Below are 17,789 nucleotides of genomic sequence, written 5' to 3' on the forward strand. Positions count from 1 at the left end.
TTAATATAACATTAGTAGCAATTAATATAACTTTAGAAAAAGGGAGAGAAAAAAAAAAAAAAGAATGTGGAAAAAACACACACCATTTGTTTTGTTAAAAGTATTTTGGATCAGTTATGTATCCAAGAATTGTACGGTACACTGAAGGGTTAATAAATATTAATAAACTTGGAACTAAAGTTGGACAAATAGCTTTTATAAAGAAGGAAATGCAGAAATACTGTAGTAATAATAATTATTTTGATGTAAAATTACAGCTCCATTAAAAAAGGCCAAGAAATATACAAACAATTAAGTGGCATTGGTTCCAGAAGTTAGTCTCTGAGGCAGCTGAACCCCACCCTCCCTGATCCATGCCAGATGTGTGGGAAACTCTGACATGAGATGTTCAACATGTATGAGTATGAGTATGTAAATGTTATGAAAATTCAAATGGTATTCAAACATCAAAATTTGTTCAGATGGTCCTACACATTTAGGGGAAAAAGGAAGAAAAAAAAATCTAGCACTCTACAAGTTTATTTGGTTCCTCATAATTTCTATGTAGAACCTTACAACAGAGGGGTTTCCCTTATGTCCTTTATAAATTTAGAACCTATTACCATCTAAAGAGCTTTCAAAGAAATTTTTTTCCCCTAATGGTGTAATTGAGACTGATGTATAGTTTAACCATCACATCCTTGTCTCACCTGTATACCTGAGCTGGCATGTTCCATCTGGTTCATCTGGTTACTGTTACTGATGGATTCAGGTGAGAGACACTCATGATCTCCCAAACTCCCTGTGACCCCACTGGAGCTTGGCGATGAAGTTGGCACACCGTTCTGCTCCACCTCTGCCCTCTCCTCATTCTCTTCATCCAGTACAACAGGGCCAAGTAGCAAAGCTTGTCTGCGTCTCCATTGTGCCTGCTTCTGTTCCTGCGTCAAAGTGAGCATCCCCTGCCCTGTCGGCAGGTCTGTGCCCACTGCTACACCTTGGTCCTCGACTGCTCCTGTCTCGCTCTCTCCTGATCTCTGAACTGGGTTAGGCATCTCCATTTCGATCCCACTTTGCTCCCGCCACCTCTGCATGAAGGTCCAGCTGATTGGTGCTTCCTCAATATGCTGCCCAATAAGAAGCCTCCTGGAGATCTCCACACTGTCAGACACAGGTTCGTCTCTGGTCTCACTGTGCCCATGTGGGTACAGATCCCAGGCATCATGATGGTACCAGACTTCACCTTTGTACTGAGGAAGTCTCCTCCTGTGCAGTGTGGGACTGTCTGTGCTTGACACGTCACCCCAAAGTACACGAGGGTCCCGTAAGGGCGAGTCCTTGTCCCCTTTAGACAGCCATTGATGCATTGTATGAGAGGGGAGGGCTGGGGAGTCAGGGGTCTGTCCTAAAGGGATTGGGCTGCAGAAGTAATTGGTTTGCTCACCCCTTTCAGGGCTATGATTGGCTAAAGACTCTGTTGCTTGTGAGCAAGGAGTAGCTCCATTTGTTACAGAGAGATCAGAATGCATCCCATGTAAAGGGATATTCATTTTCATAGGTGGGCTTCGATGTTGGGAGGGGCAGTTTGGAGACTGTTTGGGGCTGCCTAGCTCACTCCAGATTCCAAAAGCATTGTGGGCAGGGGACTTTCGGATATCATCAAAAATAACCGAGATTTTGGTGGCTTCCTCTGCAAGCCTACGTGCTACCTCTGGACTGTTCAGTGCTGAGGATGCATTGCTGCCACTTAGCTGGTTTAAACCTTCAGAATGTGCATTAGTGATCAACAAAGTGCCTTTCTGACCTGAGAGAGGACTGCCATCCACTCCACTGGAAGTGCCTTCATGTGTTAGCTGGTGTAATTTTGGATCTTGCTGGACCCTGGGGCTGGAGTTTTGCTCTAAGGAGAGGTTGGAGTGTCCTGTGTGGGATGACAAACAGTGTGAGGCTGGGATACTTGATGGGCCATATGGAGCACTTGGTATGTCTGCATCATAGTTATGTGAATAAGTGTCATGACCAGGAGATCCTGCCCATGACTGACATTGCATTTGCTGGTTGAGTTTCTGCCCTGGACTCCAATCTGACCCTTGGGCAAATTTAGACCTTAGTTCGGGTGACCCAAATTCCTCTAGGGCCCTTTGGGTGGCTGCTCGACCCAGTGTGACTGCACAGTCCACAGTGCCTCGGTTGAGAGCGGTTGACCCCGCCTGCTGGTGAAAAGGATTATTATTGCTGCAGGAGCCTGAGGAAACAGACAAGGCCGGATCATTCTTATGTGGCTGAGCAGACTCTTTTTGCATCCTCAAGAAGTTGTGTGGACTTTCCAGTTGCTTTACATTTGACTTCTCAATGTAGCTGAAGGTAACTACAGATGTTTGACCAAGCTCTAATGGCCGAGTGGAACCATGAGGTTGCTGGGAGCCTCGAGAAGGAGTCCCTGGGCCAGAGACTGGCACAGAAGCTGAGGAATAGGATGAGCGGTGCGGTTTCACATTTTTACTAGCCATGCTATGACTCAGAGCAGTGCTTACACACTGGTTCAATTGCTCTGGAGGGAGACTATGGGTAGGTGTGGATCGTGGGGATGGTTGATGATGTGTAGGCTGTGGATGGAGGGCTTTGGGTGGAGGAGTCGATGTGAAGCACTTCTGCATGGCTCAGGTCACAGTGCTGAGACCTGATGCTGCCTCCTGTGATAGTTTGGTCAAAGTCTCAACAGGTCAATCTTGGTCATTTCAGGTGCCATCATGCAGTGAGGCAGATTACTTTTACATTTTTCTTCAAGGCATAATGTTAGACATAGAGAGCATCCGACTGATTCTTCCCCCTTCTTTTAATCCATTTACATGTTAGTGTGTTGTATTAATCAAATCCACATTTTACAGGTACTGAATCCGTCCATATTCTGAAAGAGAGACAGTGAACAAGAGAGAACAATTTTTAGAGTAATATTTCAGTTACATGGGCATAAAATACACCAGGCATGAAAATAAAATAAAATAAAATGAAAACACACACTTAAGAAGTACATCAAAACACAATGTCACTATCTGTTTCATGCTTCAAATACCCACATCTGTATTTGGATTTAAACATGAAGTGGGTGTGATATAAATAAGAAGGATTTTTTTTTTTATTTGCTCATTTTGAATAAATATGACTCTGAAAACACTGGAAAAATACCCAGAGATACCCAAAATGCCAATGCTGTTATCCTGGTCTGTGAATTCTGGCTCAGACAGTTCCTTAACCTCCACTACATTATTCAAGATCATAGTTGTCTCAACTTAAAATGTGTATGTTTTTTTTGTTTGCTTGTTTTGTTCAGTTTTTTATTTTTTATTTTAAAAACTCGGTAACATATTTTTCTGTCTGTACCAGCCAGTGATAATTTCTAACAAATTTAGTTGGTTCATGCCAACATAACACAGAGTAAGTATGAAATCTCATATTTTATTCAGCATTGATTTTGTTCAGGAAATACTGAGAAGCATTTAAGATCAAGTTTCATGTAATAACGAAGGAGAGGAAGTTGAATATCTACAGCCAGGTCAATATTAGTCTTTTTTTAGTATAATGTGTGACTGACATTACAAATTTCAAGAACACGGACCAAACACAATTCTAAGCTATTCTTCATCGCTTGGGGGAGCAATACTAGTAGACAAAAAAGAAGCTTGTCACATATACATTACAGCACAGTGAAATTCTTTTTCCGCATATCCTAGCTTGTTAGGAAGTTGGGGTCCGAGCGCAGGGTCAGACATGATATGGCGCCCCTGGAGCAGAGAGGGTTAATGGCCTTGCTCAAGGGCCCAACAGTGGCAGCTTGAACCCTGACCTTCTGATCAGTAACCCACAGCCTTAACCATTGAGCCACCTCAACCAGCTAGCTGATTCACCTGATCAATATCTGAAATGGACCCTCTGTGAGAACCATGACTCCAGATACAGTGGGGGAAATAAGTGTTGAACACGTCAAAAAAAAAATTCAGTAAATACATTTCCAATGAGGCTATTCACATGAAATTTTCCCCAGAGATCAGTATTAACTCAAGAAATCCGGAAATATAAAGAATTCACAACATTGAAGTCCATAAATAAAGTTGTGTGTAATAAAGTGAAATGACACAGGAAAAAAGTATTGAACACGCTAAGAAAAAGCAGTTCTCCAAGGCAAGGTAAGGCAATTAACCAGCTGAAATTCATAAGTAATTATAGCTCCTATCTGTGCAAATTAATATCAGCTGCGTTAGTAAACTGATGGTCTATAAAATGGTTTTTCGTTACCAAGGTGTCACACAAGAAACATCTCATGATGGGTAAAAGCAAAGAGCTCTCCCAAGAACTTCACACCCTTATTGTTGCAAAACATATTGATGGAATCGGATACAGGCGTATTTCAAAATTCTGAATCCTCCAGTAAGCACCACAAGTGGAAGCATCATCACTCCGTCATCAACCGGCCACGCAGAGGAGCTCCTCACAACATTTCTGACCAGGGAGTCAGAAGAATAGTCAGAAGAATACCTCAAGAGCCAAGGACCACTCGGAAAGACTTCCAGAAACACTTGGAGGCAGCAGGTGCTATCGTCACAGAGAAAACAATAGGCAATGCACTCCACTGCTCACGCTCACCCTGCAAGACTCCTTTACTAAAGAAAGACATGTCAAAGCTCGTTTAAAGTTTGCTACAACTCATTTGGACAAGCCTATGAAATACTGGGAGAGTGTAGTCTGGTCAGAGGAGAGCAAAATTTAACTTTTTGGCTGTCATACTACACACCATGTTTGGAGAAGAAATGGCACTGCACATCACCCTAAAAACACTATACCAACAGTGAAGTTTGGAGGTGGAAGCATCATGGTGTGGGGCTGTTTTTCCATCGCATGGTACTGGCAGACTTCATATAATTGAAGGAACGATGAATGGAGCCCTTTACTGGGAGATTCTTGAGAAGAAACTGTTACTATCCACCAGGACAATGAAGATGAGACGTGGGTGGACTTCCAGCAGGACAACGATCCAAAGCATACAGCAAAGGAAACTCTCAATTGGTTTCAGAGAAAAAAAAAATCAAGGTGTTAGAATGGCCAAATCAATCACCTGAGTCGAATCCAACTGAACAAGATTTAAACACAATATATTTAGAAGAATGGGCCAAAATCACACCTGAATACTTTGGCCCATTCATTTCTTTATACAGGAAGCGTCTTGAAGCTGTCATTACAAACAAAGGCTTCTCCATTAAGTATTAGATAAATTTCGGTCAGCGTGTTCAATACTTTTTTCCCCATGTCATTCCAATTTATTACACATAACTTCATTTATGGACTTTAATGATTGGATTTCTTTATATTTGTGGATTTCTTGAGTTAATACTGATGTCTGGTGCAAATTTCATGTGAATAACCTCATAGGAAATATAGTTACTGAAAAAAAATGTTGACATGTTCAATACTTATTTCCCCCACTGTAACTCAGTGCATGCACACAGCCAAGCTCGGCACCCTGTAAACACCATTTTTAATGCATGGGAATCAATGCACACTGAATAAAGACATCTTTGTTATAGACCAAGTATTTAAACCTAATTGTCACTAAGCATAGCTTTCAGAGCGGTTTTTGTATCTCTATTGATCTAATGTGATGTGAGACAGACTAACAAATCTGATTTGTGTAATCCTTTAACGGGCAGATTCTATGTAACCAGGTTTTCATCCACATTCTGATGTACTCATGCTAGGAACATTGTCTGAGCTGCCTCACAGACAGCTGGTATATTGGTGCTTCATGCAAATCTCAGCATTTTGCAGCCTTTTCAGCGCTACTGCTCCAGTTTTTTATTTATTTAGCATTTTTACTCATTTTGATTAATACCCAAATTATACAGCAGAGGAGAGATTTTTTTTTACCCCTCTGTTGCTTACACCCTTGTTCCATTCAACATAAAGCCAAGTCTCCTTGATCACAGGGTGGCATTTAAAGCACGTACTCACAGCAGTGACTACACCTGGTCTTAAATAATTCAGTCAGTGAACAATAGTGTACAGAAAACGAGTTATGTCAGGCATTGCAACACTTCTGAAATTTCCGATCACAATGAGGTCAGAAAAGCATGAAGATAATAAATCAAATACTGACCACAATTAGTAGTGTGTCTATTGCTACACTAAACAGGAATTTAAATGTCTGACAATTGCTAGGTATCTGGATAAGACTACCACTCAGAATTTATTATAATAAAAGTTCAGTTACTTCAAGTACTACAAACTGCTTTAAGTTTTAAGCTCACAATAATGAAGATAATGTGCTGTAACACAATGACACACTTCTGAAATTAAAGTTCACAGAGGGAAGAGTTACATACCCAGCTGGTATTTCATATCCGCAACTACCCACTGTCAGGTTTTCCTGGGGAGTTGTGGCTAATGAAGCTAGAATCACATTCATTTCTAAAATTAGCCCTATGGCCATCAAATGGAGCCAGAAGAGACAGCTAATATTAGTTTGCTGCTTCCTTGCAACGAGTCCCTAGCTGACGACGGAAGCTGAACTCTTAACTTAAGAGTATATATCAAGTAGATTCATACAAGTGACCATTATTGCCATTAAGATAACTAGCGCTTAAGCCTCTCTCTCTTAATAAATGCCAAAAAAGAGAAACAGCAAACAAATACAATCATTGTGAAGAGAGAAAGATCATAAGAATCTGCATTAGGAGTAGAGACCACATCAATTCAGTATTCAGTGCTGAAATACATTATTTCCTAAAGAGGTGGTAAAATGTCGTCCATAAAAGGATTTCACACTGATCATAAAAATCGATTACTGGACTGCATAATCATCACAAGGGAGAGCTTTGGCTATGGTTATAATGTAGAGATATTCATATTAAAGTAAAGGTAGGCAGCATGGCAATGCCTAGTAATGGAAAAGCCCTAGTGATGCATGAAGACATTCTCCTGATATATGATAAACATCACACTATCCAATTCAATTCAATTTTACTTGTATAGCACTTTTAACAGTGGACATTGTCTCAAAGCAGCTTTACAGAAACATATAGACACAGGATACCGATTTTAAGTGTGTGAATTTATCCCTATTGAGCAAGCCGGTGGTGACGGTGGCAAGGAAAAACTCCGCAATATGATATGAGAAAACAGTGACATCCAACGTTTTACTGTAAGCAACAATAAAAGAGAGCAAGGTTTAAATAATACATGTGATTTCTCAGAAATGGGGGCCGAGGGCCTGTCACTATTATAAAATTTTGGCTAAAAGTTGTCACTCTCAGTATATGATTGCAATTAACAATTTAACTACATTACTTCCATGGCAAAATAATTTAAACAAATATTTAAGAGGAATTTCATTATATCTCATTTTATTATATCCAGAAATCAACTGAAAATGAACATTAACTGCAAATAATTATATGTAAACTTATAATTGTGGAATCACTTAATCACTACCAGCTCAGTTTTCTTCAAAAAAAATAAATAATAAATAAATAAATGCAACTGGCTGTTTATGTAATAACTGACGGAACTCATCATAATATCAGATCAACATATCAACCTGCTGTCATATTAAGATAGTGATTTTGTTGTATATATCCTACATGGCTATAGTCTCATCCAGAGATTCATGTATTAGATTAACAGGGTCACATGGCCAACAGGCAAGAGTTGGATGTCGTATCTGAAAGGCACTGCATATTACGAGACTTCAATTCCTTGGAGGCTGATGACAGGGAGCTTAGAATTGTTGTCATAGAGACAGGCCTTACGTGGCAAAGCTGTTCTCTGAATGTAACAGTCATGGAATAAAGCTTGCATGCTACACACACACACACACACACACACACACACACACACCTCCTGCTAGCTCTCTATCTGACCCACGGACCAAAACAGCACAGACATGCAGTGTTTAAGGCACTCGCCAGCAAGCGTATTGCTTTGATACCAAGAGTTTTATGCGTCAACAAATCAACTGACAAGCACCTGTGCGATTACAGGCTCTAACTTGTAGACTACTGCTGCATCCTTTTATCCATTTTACATGCCAAACAAGAACTTATGCAACTACATCCTGCCTGCTGGTGTCATTTCAGTGGTTAAGTCAATAAGTGCACATGATCGGGAATTTGATACAGGGATCATCATTCTTTTAAAAGTTCCCACTGACAGGCAGGTAACCTAAGACAAGAGTAGAATCAAACTATGCAGTTCAAACACAAAGTAGGTCCTTCCAAATGTATGGTTCGTTTAGCAATTGCTCATAAGCTACGTCTTAAATGGCATACTGTGATGTAATACTTAGTTCTTTATACACTAATCTAGAGTAATATACTTTTAAGAACGTTAGTTCATGGGAGGTCTTTTAAATTCTAATGGGAAGAACTTTGCACACAAATTAAATGATGCTAAAAATACACAAGATGTAAACAGTTGTGCTGGATGGAAAGCTAGTTAATGTTGTGATCAATTATAGTAACCAACAACAGTATTGTACTATTCATTTTTAACTGCAACATCACTGAAATAGCACTAAAGACAAAAACAGTACTGTAATTGGTAGGCAGTTTACAAACCCCACGGTTTCTGTTCTATAGCTGTTTATAATGAAAGTGACAAGAGGAACTTGTTGCGCTAATGTTCCACATCATTAAATGCAACCATAAATGGAGAAAAAGATTAGTGTCTCATTCTTCAATAAATCAAACTGTGTAAATCGTTTCTATGATATAAACGGAGTAAAACACTTCTTAATGCACTGCTATAGAAAAACAATCAACTCATGTCACACCACCTTGAATATTTTCCCAATACAACACACCCTGTCATGTCATTACTTAATTGAGAAAGTGCTTTTGGGAAATCCAACCAGGAGCAATCATAATAATGAGTGGAATCATATGTACAGCTGTACAAAGATCAAGAACATGCTATTCGTCCATTTAGTTCTCTATTGCATGTTTGTGGTGCTATAGCTGATGTGCTAGGTTATAATTTTTAATGTGCAACATCAACAATTGACCAGCGAAGAAATGGTGGTAGTGTCAGGATGTTTTTATGTAATAAAAGTTTTCCTCACATTACAGCAGCTGTCAATAAAAGATCTGTGGCACCCCAGGCTCTGTAAATGTGAGAAAAATAAAACTGCAACAACAAACCAGTCACCAGATTGTGAGTTTAAATTTTTTTCTTTCATTTTTGAACTTAAACATCTAGGTTTAGCCATTTTAATTACATTTATTGACCACACAGAGAGAAAGCACTGAGCTGTGCAGAAGTCAAAGGGAACTGGTTCCTTTGTCAGTCATCAGTGTACATGTTGTGACTTGCCTCTCATTCTTAACGGAAAAAAAAAGGTGTTTTGAACACGTTGTAAAATGTCAGCTCAGTTTTTCACAGTGTGTGAAAAGGATGAAGTGAAAAGGATAAGTGCAATCTTGTGAAAGATCAACATGAAAATAACAGATCATCTTCAAGTTTTATTAAAGCACTACAGTACAAAAAAAACAAAACAGATCTGTTTAACTAGGCCTACTCATAGTTCTTAGGATGTACCTTTCTAAGATTTATTTTTTATACAGTATATAAAAGTACTTTGACATTTTGAACTTGAAATTAAATGCTATATAAATGCATAAAGATAATGAAGACATGTTGCGTGTAACAGGAATTCAATTCTTAATGCTCTGTTGCATGCACCGGCACAGAGGCAACTTTAATACACGAAGCTTTACTGAAGATCTTCATAGAAAATGGCATAAAGCCTGCAGAGCCATGCAGTTTACAGTAACAATCAGGAACAGCAGAATCAGACCAGCATCATGACTAACAGAGCATGTATGATTTCTGTGTGTACAATGTTATTTGAAAGTTTTGGCTCATGGAGGATGCTCTGAGAAATAAAGGTGCCGAACTGTACTATACTGTACACGATATTGATGTTTCTAATAAAAGATGCATACTAAAGGGACAAAAGATGCACCCTTGGTTGTACCACCCCAGTAACAAGATAAAATACAGTTTGATACCTTTATTTTCCGAGGGTGTAGGCTCTACCTGGGGCCTTAGCAGATCAAAAAAAAGAGCAAACAAACACATACGAAGGTGCAGAGACTACTATACAAGTATGTACGTTCTTTCAGTATGTAAAAGTCATCTTGTCTTTCCCATACAAACACACATACAAGCAATGTCAGCCCAGCAGTCTTCTACTACTCACCTGAGAGCAGTACAAAGACCACCCCACTGTATTACACAATCTCTCTCTCTTTTTTAAGAGCATGCTACATAGACACACAGCAAGTTGGGAAGTTTTACTTCTAATAAATGCATCTCCTGTGTTCCTCCCGCCCTCTAGTACACATTCACACCTCCATAGCCTGGCAAAACACCACATGTCTCCCACAGCTCATTAATCTGTCTCATCCTTGTCCTCTATCCATCACTCTGTCCCTCTTTCTCTCTCTCGCTCAGCTGGACTCCAGATCAGCTGCACCTGTCTAATGAAAATTCCTCTCCATACTGGTGTTTAGTAAGAATTCAAAACAATTGACAATTTGGAGAAAATCACATAGCGAAACAACATTAAGAGAAGCACGTAACTGATACCTGAAGCTGAACCAGTTTGTCTTGTCTACAACACAGAACAATGTAAAGTTCTAAAGATTTTAGCCTGGAAATGAACAAAGGCGATGATTTAGATGCATGACAGTAATTGGCTGTTTAAATAAAAAAATTTTTTTAAAAAAGCAAAAACATTTTCTTCTTGTGGCTTGGTCTACCTAAAAGTTGACAACACAGTTTATTGTTAACACCATGTAGGAGTCTCTAGCCCGATTTCTCGATTTAATTTTGATTGAAACATTATATAACTATAAGCTATGTTACCCCCTAGTATGACCACTTTTAATGTATAAATGTTATTAATTATGCAAGCAGCATTTTCGGAAGACACGCACCCAGACTCGGTGAGCTTAACATTCACAAACGCACTACAGTTGTTGCCTAAGCAATCACAGGAAATCTAGAGCCATAACTTTAGGCAAACTGATTCAAGAGTGATGTGTAGTTTCACTCATGATTTTTATGTTTCTCTGACTGTAGGAAAAAAGGTCTAGATGAACAAATATGCAGCAGGGTGGCATTGCTGCTGCAGCTGCCGCTACTGCTGTGTCCTCTGGAGTTGTCTGTTGCTATTTTGAACAGTGGCTGTGATTGCGACTGCTCTGACCTGAAATCTGACCTAAAAAACATCTATGGTATTTATATTTTTTTATCATCAGTCTGGGCATCACCCCCGCACTTTGTGCAAGTATAGACAGGTGAGCCAAATTTGGGATGCCTGGCTTTTAAATTTTGGACACACAGTTCAAAAGTTATGACCGTAAACATACTTCCAAATTAGGCCCACATCTGACACGATGGTGGTGCTATAGCATTGGTAGCACTTGGTCCAAATTTGGTCCTTAGACCCTCACCAATCAGTGTTCCAAATTTCAAAACTTTTTACCAGACAGTTCTCTTGGCTGCCATAGACAACCTTGTGAGAATAAGAAGAAGAATAGGAACAGTCTGAATAACAGTAGGGTGCCTAAGCACCATTGGTGCTTGGCCCAATAAATGTTTCACATTCACTGACAGAAAAAAATTGCCAGACTCTTGTGAGAGTCATAGGACATTTGGTGCATTTATACAATCATGATGTATGTAAGTATTATTCTTTTCAACCCCAATACAAAAGACTAATAGGGGCTAATGCTATAATATACAGTTACTGACATGTTTACACCAGAACGGCAATCAAACCACAATATATTTTTCTTGGAACGAGTCTAAACGCTTATACAGTACTTTTCAGAAATTTCCTTTTTAAGTTCCTCTGTTTATCCACTTTATTTCTGCTAGGATAATACTAATTTCTGCTATAACCTCTACGTAAGTTTCAATGTTAGATATAGAAGTATCAACTCAACATCAAGTATTTGTACCTACTGGTCCAATACTTAAGATACAGTCATGCTGAATGAGCCTTGTTCCAGATCTGTAGATCCTAGTTCTGTATTTGTACAGAAGCTCTCTGAGCAAATACCTATTTATACTGAAAACTTTTAGGACAATCTATCTGTCAAACTAGTCAGCCTACTATAGTGAGGGAAAATGAAATATATTTAAATAAAGAAATCTGGCCCTTAAAGAAATAGTTCTGAGCAATTTACACAATTACCAAAGTGTACTCGCTCAGCTAGTGTCTGCTTCTTGGCATTTGTAATGTAACAAAGCTTGTGCAGCTAGAAGGTAATTCTTAGTCACAGAGTCCCAGGCTAACAGGCTGAAAGGCTGTATATTTGATCAAACTGACCTTTTTTTGTCCGTCATACTCTGAAGTATTTTATACCATGTGATGTTGACACAGCTCTGATATTGGCAATGAAGCAAAAATAGAAAGACATAAAAAGATGAATGTATCCTTAACAGTCTCTCATTATTTGTTAGCAACATTAAAGTCTATTATATTACTTGGCTGATCAACTAAAACTGTGTTTTAATTTTTGGCCAAACTTTTTTTTTAAGCCAGGAATACAATATGGAAGCAATAAAACACGATAAGCGCTATGAGAAAATAATCAACAGTGGGGTGTTGTGATGCTGCCTGATGTGAAGCAATTTACTGTTAATTATTTTCTCATTACAGCATACCCTGAATTGATTTATTCCGCTTATACAATTTGCCAATACAATGCCATACATAATTTGTTAATTGCGTTTCATGTTGTGAAATGTCCCCAAAACAAGCTAGTTCCTGTTATCACTTACGTTATAACTACTATAAACAGTCATTCCCTCACCACCTCTCTTTTTTGACTTCCTCAAAGTTAAAAAAAAATAAATTAAAAAAATAAAAAAAATTCCATGTTACAGAGAAACCACGTCAGTCAATCAACCAATCAGAATCAACCGTTCATCATTTTTGTATAAATGTAATTTTACCACATTTTCTGCTTTATTTTCACAGCATTCCAAAATTCATGCAGTTATCGCAGTAATGACTATCCTGTGCACTACAGTGCTCTGCGAGAAAGTTCTGCTTAGCACAGCTAAATGACAGTCATGTCGACTCAACACTGCTGAATCTAATTTAATTACAAGTGTTGTCCAATGCGACGAGCTACAAAGCGATAACCACAACACATCGCTGGAGGGCAGTCAGAAAACCTTACTGCCAAAGCCAGCAGCAAATACAACAGCCTCAAACAGCATTGGAATGAATAAACCATCTAGGCCAACAGGTTTGGATGAGTTAATGCTTCAATCAGTTCTAATTAGACATTGATGTTTGATTTTCAATTAGACAGATGAGGCAGATGGACACAAGACCAAGAGCTCCTGCTGATCACTGCAGTAGGAGCAACAGTATAGGAGCCATTTAATAGGGCAGAAATTGCAAAGGCAAGCAGAAGGAGAAGGAGAGGGAGAGGATAAGGAGAAATGTTTGCTAGGGCTAATGGCTATAACCCCAATGCCCATCAGCAAGGAGCTGGCTGACTAAAATCCTCAGGGTCATTTGAGTAATGGAGACAAAAGAATCTCCCTATCCTACAGGCATGAACCATGGATACTTATGCTTTCCTCTCACCGCTCAACTTCTCTCTCTGTCTGCGTCTGTTCATTCTGAAACAAATATCATCCTGTAGTGTGCGCTTCTGATGGCATTGTACCTTGTATTCTGTCCATGCTACCAGCCGATGCAATTTATCACCTGCCTAGGGAATAACATCCAGGGAACAGAGACTGTAAGGAAAAAAAAAACAAGCAATCTCGACACAAAAACAAGGTCCACTATAGCACAAAAGTGAAGACTTTTTGTGAATGAGACAATGGCTTTAAACACAGCTGCAAGTAGGGGTGGGCAAATTGCAGAAATATGATTAAAGACCTTTTTGGCAAGTTAGGACAAAGTGTGCTTCCAAAAAAAAAAAAAAAAAAAAAAAAAAAGACATTCTATTATTTATGTTCAGTAAGCACTTTATCCTGGTCATAGTTGCAATGGAACCACAGCCATTGCAAAAAACACACACACACACACACACAAACAAACAAAAAGTTGTCCAATCAGCTCTGTCATTAGCAACACATAATCCTGAAACACTGGATTGGTGTCTGACCTGATTTGACATTTTTGTCAAAGCCATTGATGCATTTTATGAGTGTGCGGTGACTGACATGACAGACCATGGCATGTCACATAGGACACAAAAAGAACACTACTATCTTACATGTAAAATTTCAAATAATGTGGTACCAGAAGTTCATAGACGGCACACTTGCTACTAAAAGGATGTCAGTGCGTCTCTGGGGATCTCTGAGCAAACACAGGTAGAAATTCAGTGTCTGCAGAAAGTATGTTGCACTGGTTCTTAAACCCTCTTAAAATTGGTATTACAATACATATACATTAAACATATTATGAGATCATAATGGAATACTTGCAGGACCCCTCCAGCTGCAAGCCCTTTATCACTACCTTTTGCCCCACTAGCAACAGCCCAAACTTGATTCCCATTTTGTGCAACAATTAAACTGGTCAGTGTACCGGTGCTACCCACAACACTGTCAGAAAAGCTAACTGTGAATGAATGTATCGCAATACTGATATTATATCATATGGCTAGATCTCTTTGGCATCATGTCTGGATCAAACTGCACCAATTACGTCCTCCAGGTTTGTGCGGGAGACTTCCAACTGTGTTCAATGTCGATGAAGATACTGTTGACAATCCACAACGACTACAAAAAAAAATTCTAGACAAAATGCAACCTAATTCTTTCCAGCAACATTTGAATGCAAATTGCATGGGTTTGTCAGTATTACTGTGTGCAAATTTGGTTGAAGGTTGCACAGATTCTTTACCTACTTTATCAAAGTCACTTTGCAGTGTTGCTTTCTAGGCTAAAGTCTGCCTCGAGGCATACGGTCAACATTACGCTGTACTGTTCAATCTTAAAAAACAAAACAAAACAAAAAAAATAAATAAAAATCGACTGATCTTCCATGACCATGTAGAATTAATGAGCCAAATTACATCCAATGAGCTGACCTAATGTATCTTAACATTAGTTTCCCAACAAATCGACAAACAATTGAACCTGTAACAGTTCTGTGTTACTGAATTATCAACTTGTAGGCTGCACAAGTCAAGCTGCCAGATTCCCTATCAAGGGTGCTCATTTAGAGATGAAGGATGCCGATGAAGGAATGCAGCAGACATGACCTCCATGTCTCATTCAACTGGTGGGACACATAAATGCACTCCATAAAACTTGTCGGACAATTATTTTGCCATCATAACTGCAATGATGAACAGAAGGACCCTTTAAGCATGCATAGTCAGATCTATACAGGTGTTGCATCCCATGACCTTTACAAACAGAAGACAGCAGCACATGAAAGCCTCATCTCCATACACAAACTCGACTTCATTAGTCCTAAATAAGCTTTGATGCAAATCATAACATAAATGTGATTTTCATTAACAAATAGCATGTCTTTCAGATCCACGCAGCTTTCTGAGACGTTCATGATAAGAACACACAGCGTAGATCAGCACCTTATGGGCATTTCAATTGAGTTTCTTACCGGCGGATGGAGTTATAAGGTGCTTATGAAGCTCGCGTCCTTGTCACGAGTGCGTGTGCGGAATGCGGGAATGCGTAAAGCCGGGAAACGCCACTGCAGTCCGCATCGGTCGGGCAGGTTTCTGCTTCTCCCTCTCTCTTTCAGTCTGTGTGTGTGTGTGTGTGTGTGTAAGTATCCTCGCAGGCAGGTGGCTGACTCTCTCCTCCGTTATATCTGCATTTCAAGGCCGGTGTCGGCAGGACTGGCGCTGCTGATTCGGCGCAGCTGTACGTTTTATTTTTGACTTCTACTCATGAAGAAGGAGGGAAGGAAGCTTCCTGTGTAACTCAGGCACTCTATAGACAACTAGACACACCACACTGCAAACACACTCTCTCGCCCTACCCGGTCTGTGGCGCCCGGAGCATGCGCAATGGAACTCTCGGGGATTAGCTGGAAACGTCTGCAGGTGGGACAAGTTTTGCAAGTGGTGTGTCAGAAAGTTCCTGCAGGGCTTCCTGCCCAACCCTGCTGCTTAAGATCCACCACCCTGTAAGCTTTGTTTCCAACATACCTGCCTCTAATACACTATTCAGATAGTCAGCTATAACACTTGGACTTGAAGTCCTTGAACCTTTACATTGGTGCTCAAAGGAGCCCTGTTCTAGACATGGGAAATATTCATTCATTCATTCGTTCATCTTCAGGAACCGTTCTATCCTGGTCAGGGTCATGGTGCATCTGGGGAAAACTGGGTGCAAGGTGGAGATACACCCTGGATGGGTTGCCAGTCCATCAGAGGGCACTATGCACACACTCATTCACACCTCAGGGAATTTAGCGTAATAGCCAATCCACCTACTGGCATGTTTTTGGGAGGAAACTGAAGACCGTGGAGGACACCCACAAGGCTGCAAGAAGAATATGTGACGCTTTACACAGATCGAACACACTCAGGATCGAACTGGGAACCATGGAGTGATAAGGCAGCAATGTTATGCATTGCACCACTGTGTCAACAAGCAGTATTACAAATAGATCATATCACTACATTTACAAATAACAGTGAAAATTCTGCATCATATGTCATTTTTACTGAGAAATCAGCACCTACAAGTCATTGTTGTCAGTGTCATCTCTAGGAGCCTCTGTTCAACTCTTAAACAGGATTTAATTCAGGCCTTTAAAAATCCTAATTAAGATTTTTTTTTGTCCTAAATCTCTGTCTAGGTTTCATCTGGAAGAACAAGCCAAAGAATCCTTAAGTGTCCAAGATTGAGCATTTTTTTTTTTCTAGTGAACTCTGGTTAGTCAGTTCAACTACAGCCCATATATATATAACAGTGGAAAAGGAAGAGAAAGTCAAATAAGTATTTAAAAAAACATAATGAACCAACATCCTATTAGCACTGTAGCAATTTAATGTTCAGTAATTTCCTCTCAGAGTGTGATACCACAGTTTGTTTACAAGCCCTCTATAGATTAAATATTTAGTTGGTCAGTAGAAGCATGCACAAAAGGCACAATATACTTAAAAATCATTTTGTATATATTGTCTCCCTCTACCCTGTTCCTAAACATAATAAACAGTAATCTATTACTCAGCAATAATGATAAATAAGAAGCCGAAGCTGGCACCTGAACCAGTTGATCAGGATCTTCTGAAAAGCTTGATTAGTTGGAGCAGGTGTGCTACATAACGGTTGCAATATCACTTCATTGCCAAATCCTGCTCTTGGAGATCTAGCAGAGCTGGTTATGGAGTTCGCCTATGGCAAATGCATGATTATTTATAAAGGAGAATCACTGCACTAACACTATGGTTAGTTACTATAGTTAAAGAATTATCAAATGTCTTGGTCTGAATTTATTTTACGATCAGCTCATTGTGTATACTTTTCACTTCTGAATGGTGCAAAGCATGCTGTCCAGGGAATAAGGCTGCTGGTCATTTCATGCATGTTGTGTGAGATAATTGTGCATAAAATGCACAATTTTCACATGACAGTGGTATTTTGGTACAACTGCAATGAAGCAGTTTAAACAAACACATTTTGAGAGAGAGAGAGAGAGAGAGAGAGAGAAGGGCTGAATTCCAAATGGCTCCCTATTGAACCTAATATAATGCTGATCAGCAGAACAAGTGACAAAAATAGCACTGATGCCA

General features: G+C 39.5%; 1 protein-coding gene across 3 annotated transcripts in view; it reads right to left on the minus strand.

Moving 5' to 3' along the window:
- Positions 1-16,139, minus strand: part of LOC128616664 (PH and SEC7 domain-containing protein 1-like) — a 59,061-nt gene extending 42,922 nt beyond the window's left edge. The window contains exons 1-3 of one of the 3 annotated variants that reach the window (XM_053639337.1): positions 15,644-16,139; positions 13,725-13,797; positions 690-2,887 (exon numbers count right to left, since the gene is read on the minus strand). In XM_053639337.1, the coding sequence (XP_053495312.1) occupies positions 690-2,636 (1,947 nt within the window). In that variant the 5' untranslated portion in view covers positions 2,637-2,887; positions 13,725-13,797; positions 15,644-16,139. Of the gene's footprint in view, positions 1-689; positions 2,888-13,724; positions 15,604-15,643 lie in introns of those variants that run through there. The other 2 variants (XM_053639335.1, XM_053639336.1) reach the window with 2 other exon arrangements.
- Positions 16,140-17,789: the final 1,650 nt, after the last annotated feature.

The sequence above is a fragment of the Ictalurus furcatus genome, chromosome 13, assembly GCF_023375685.1.
Source record: "Ictalurus furcatus strain D&B chromosome 13, Billie_1.0, whole genome shotgun sequence".
In the NCBI taxonomy this organism is placed as follows: domain Eukaryota; kingdom Metazoa; phylum Chordata; class Actinopteri; order Siluriformes; family Ictaluridae; genus Ictalurus; species Ictalurus furcatus.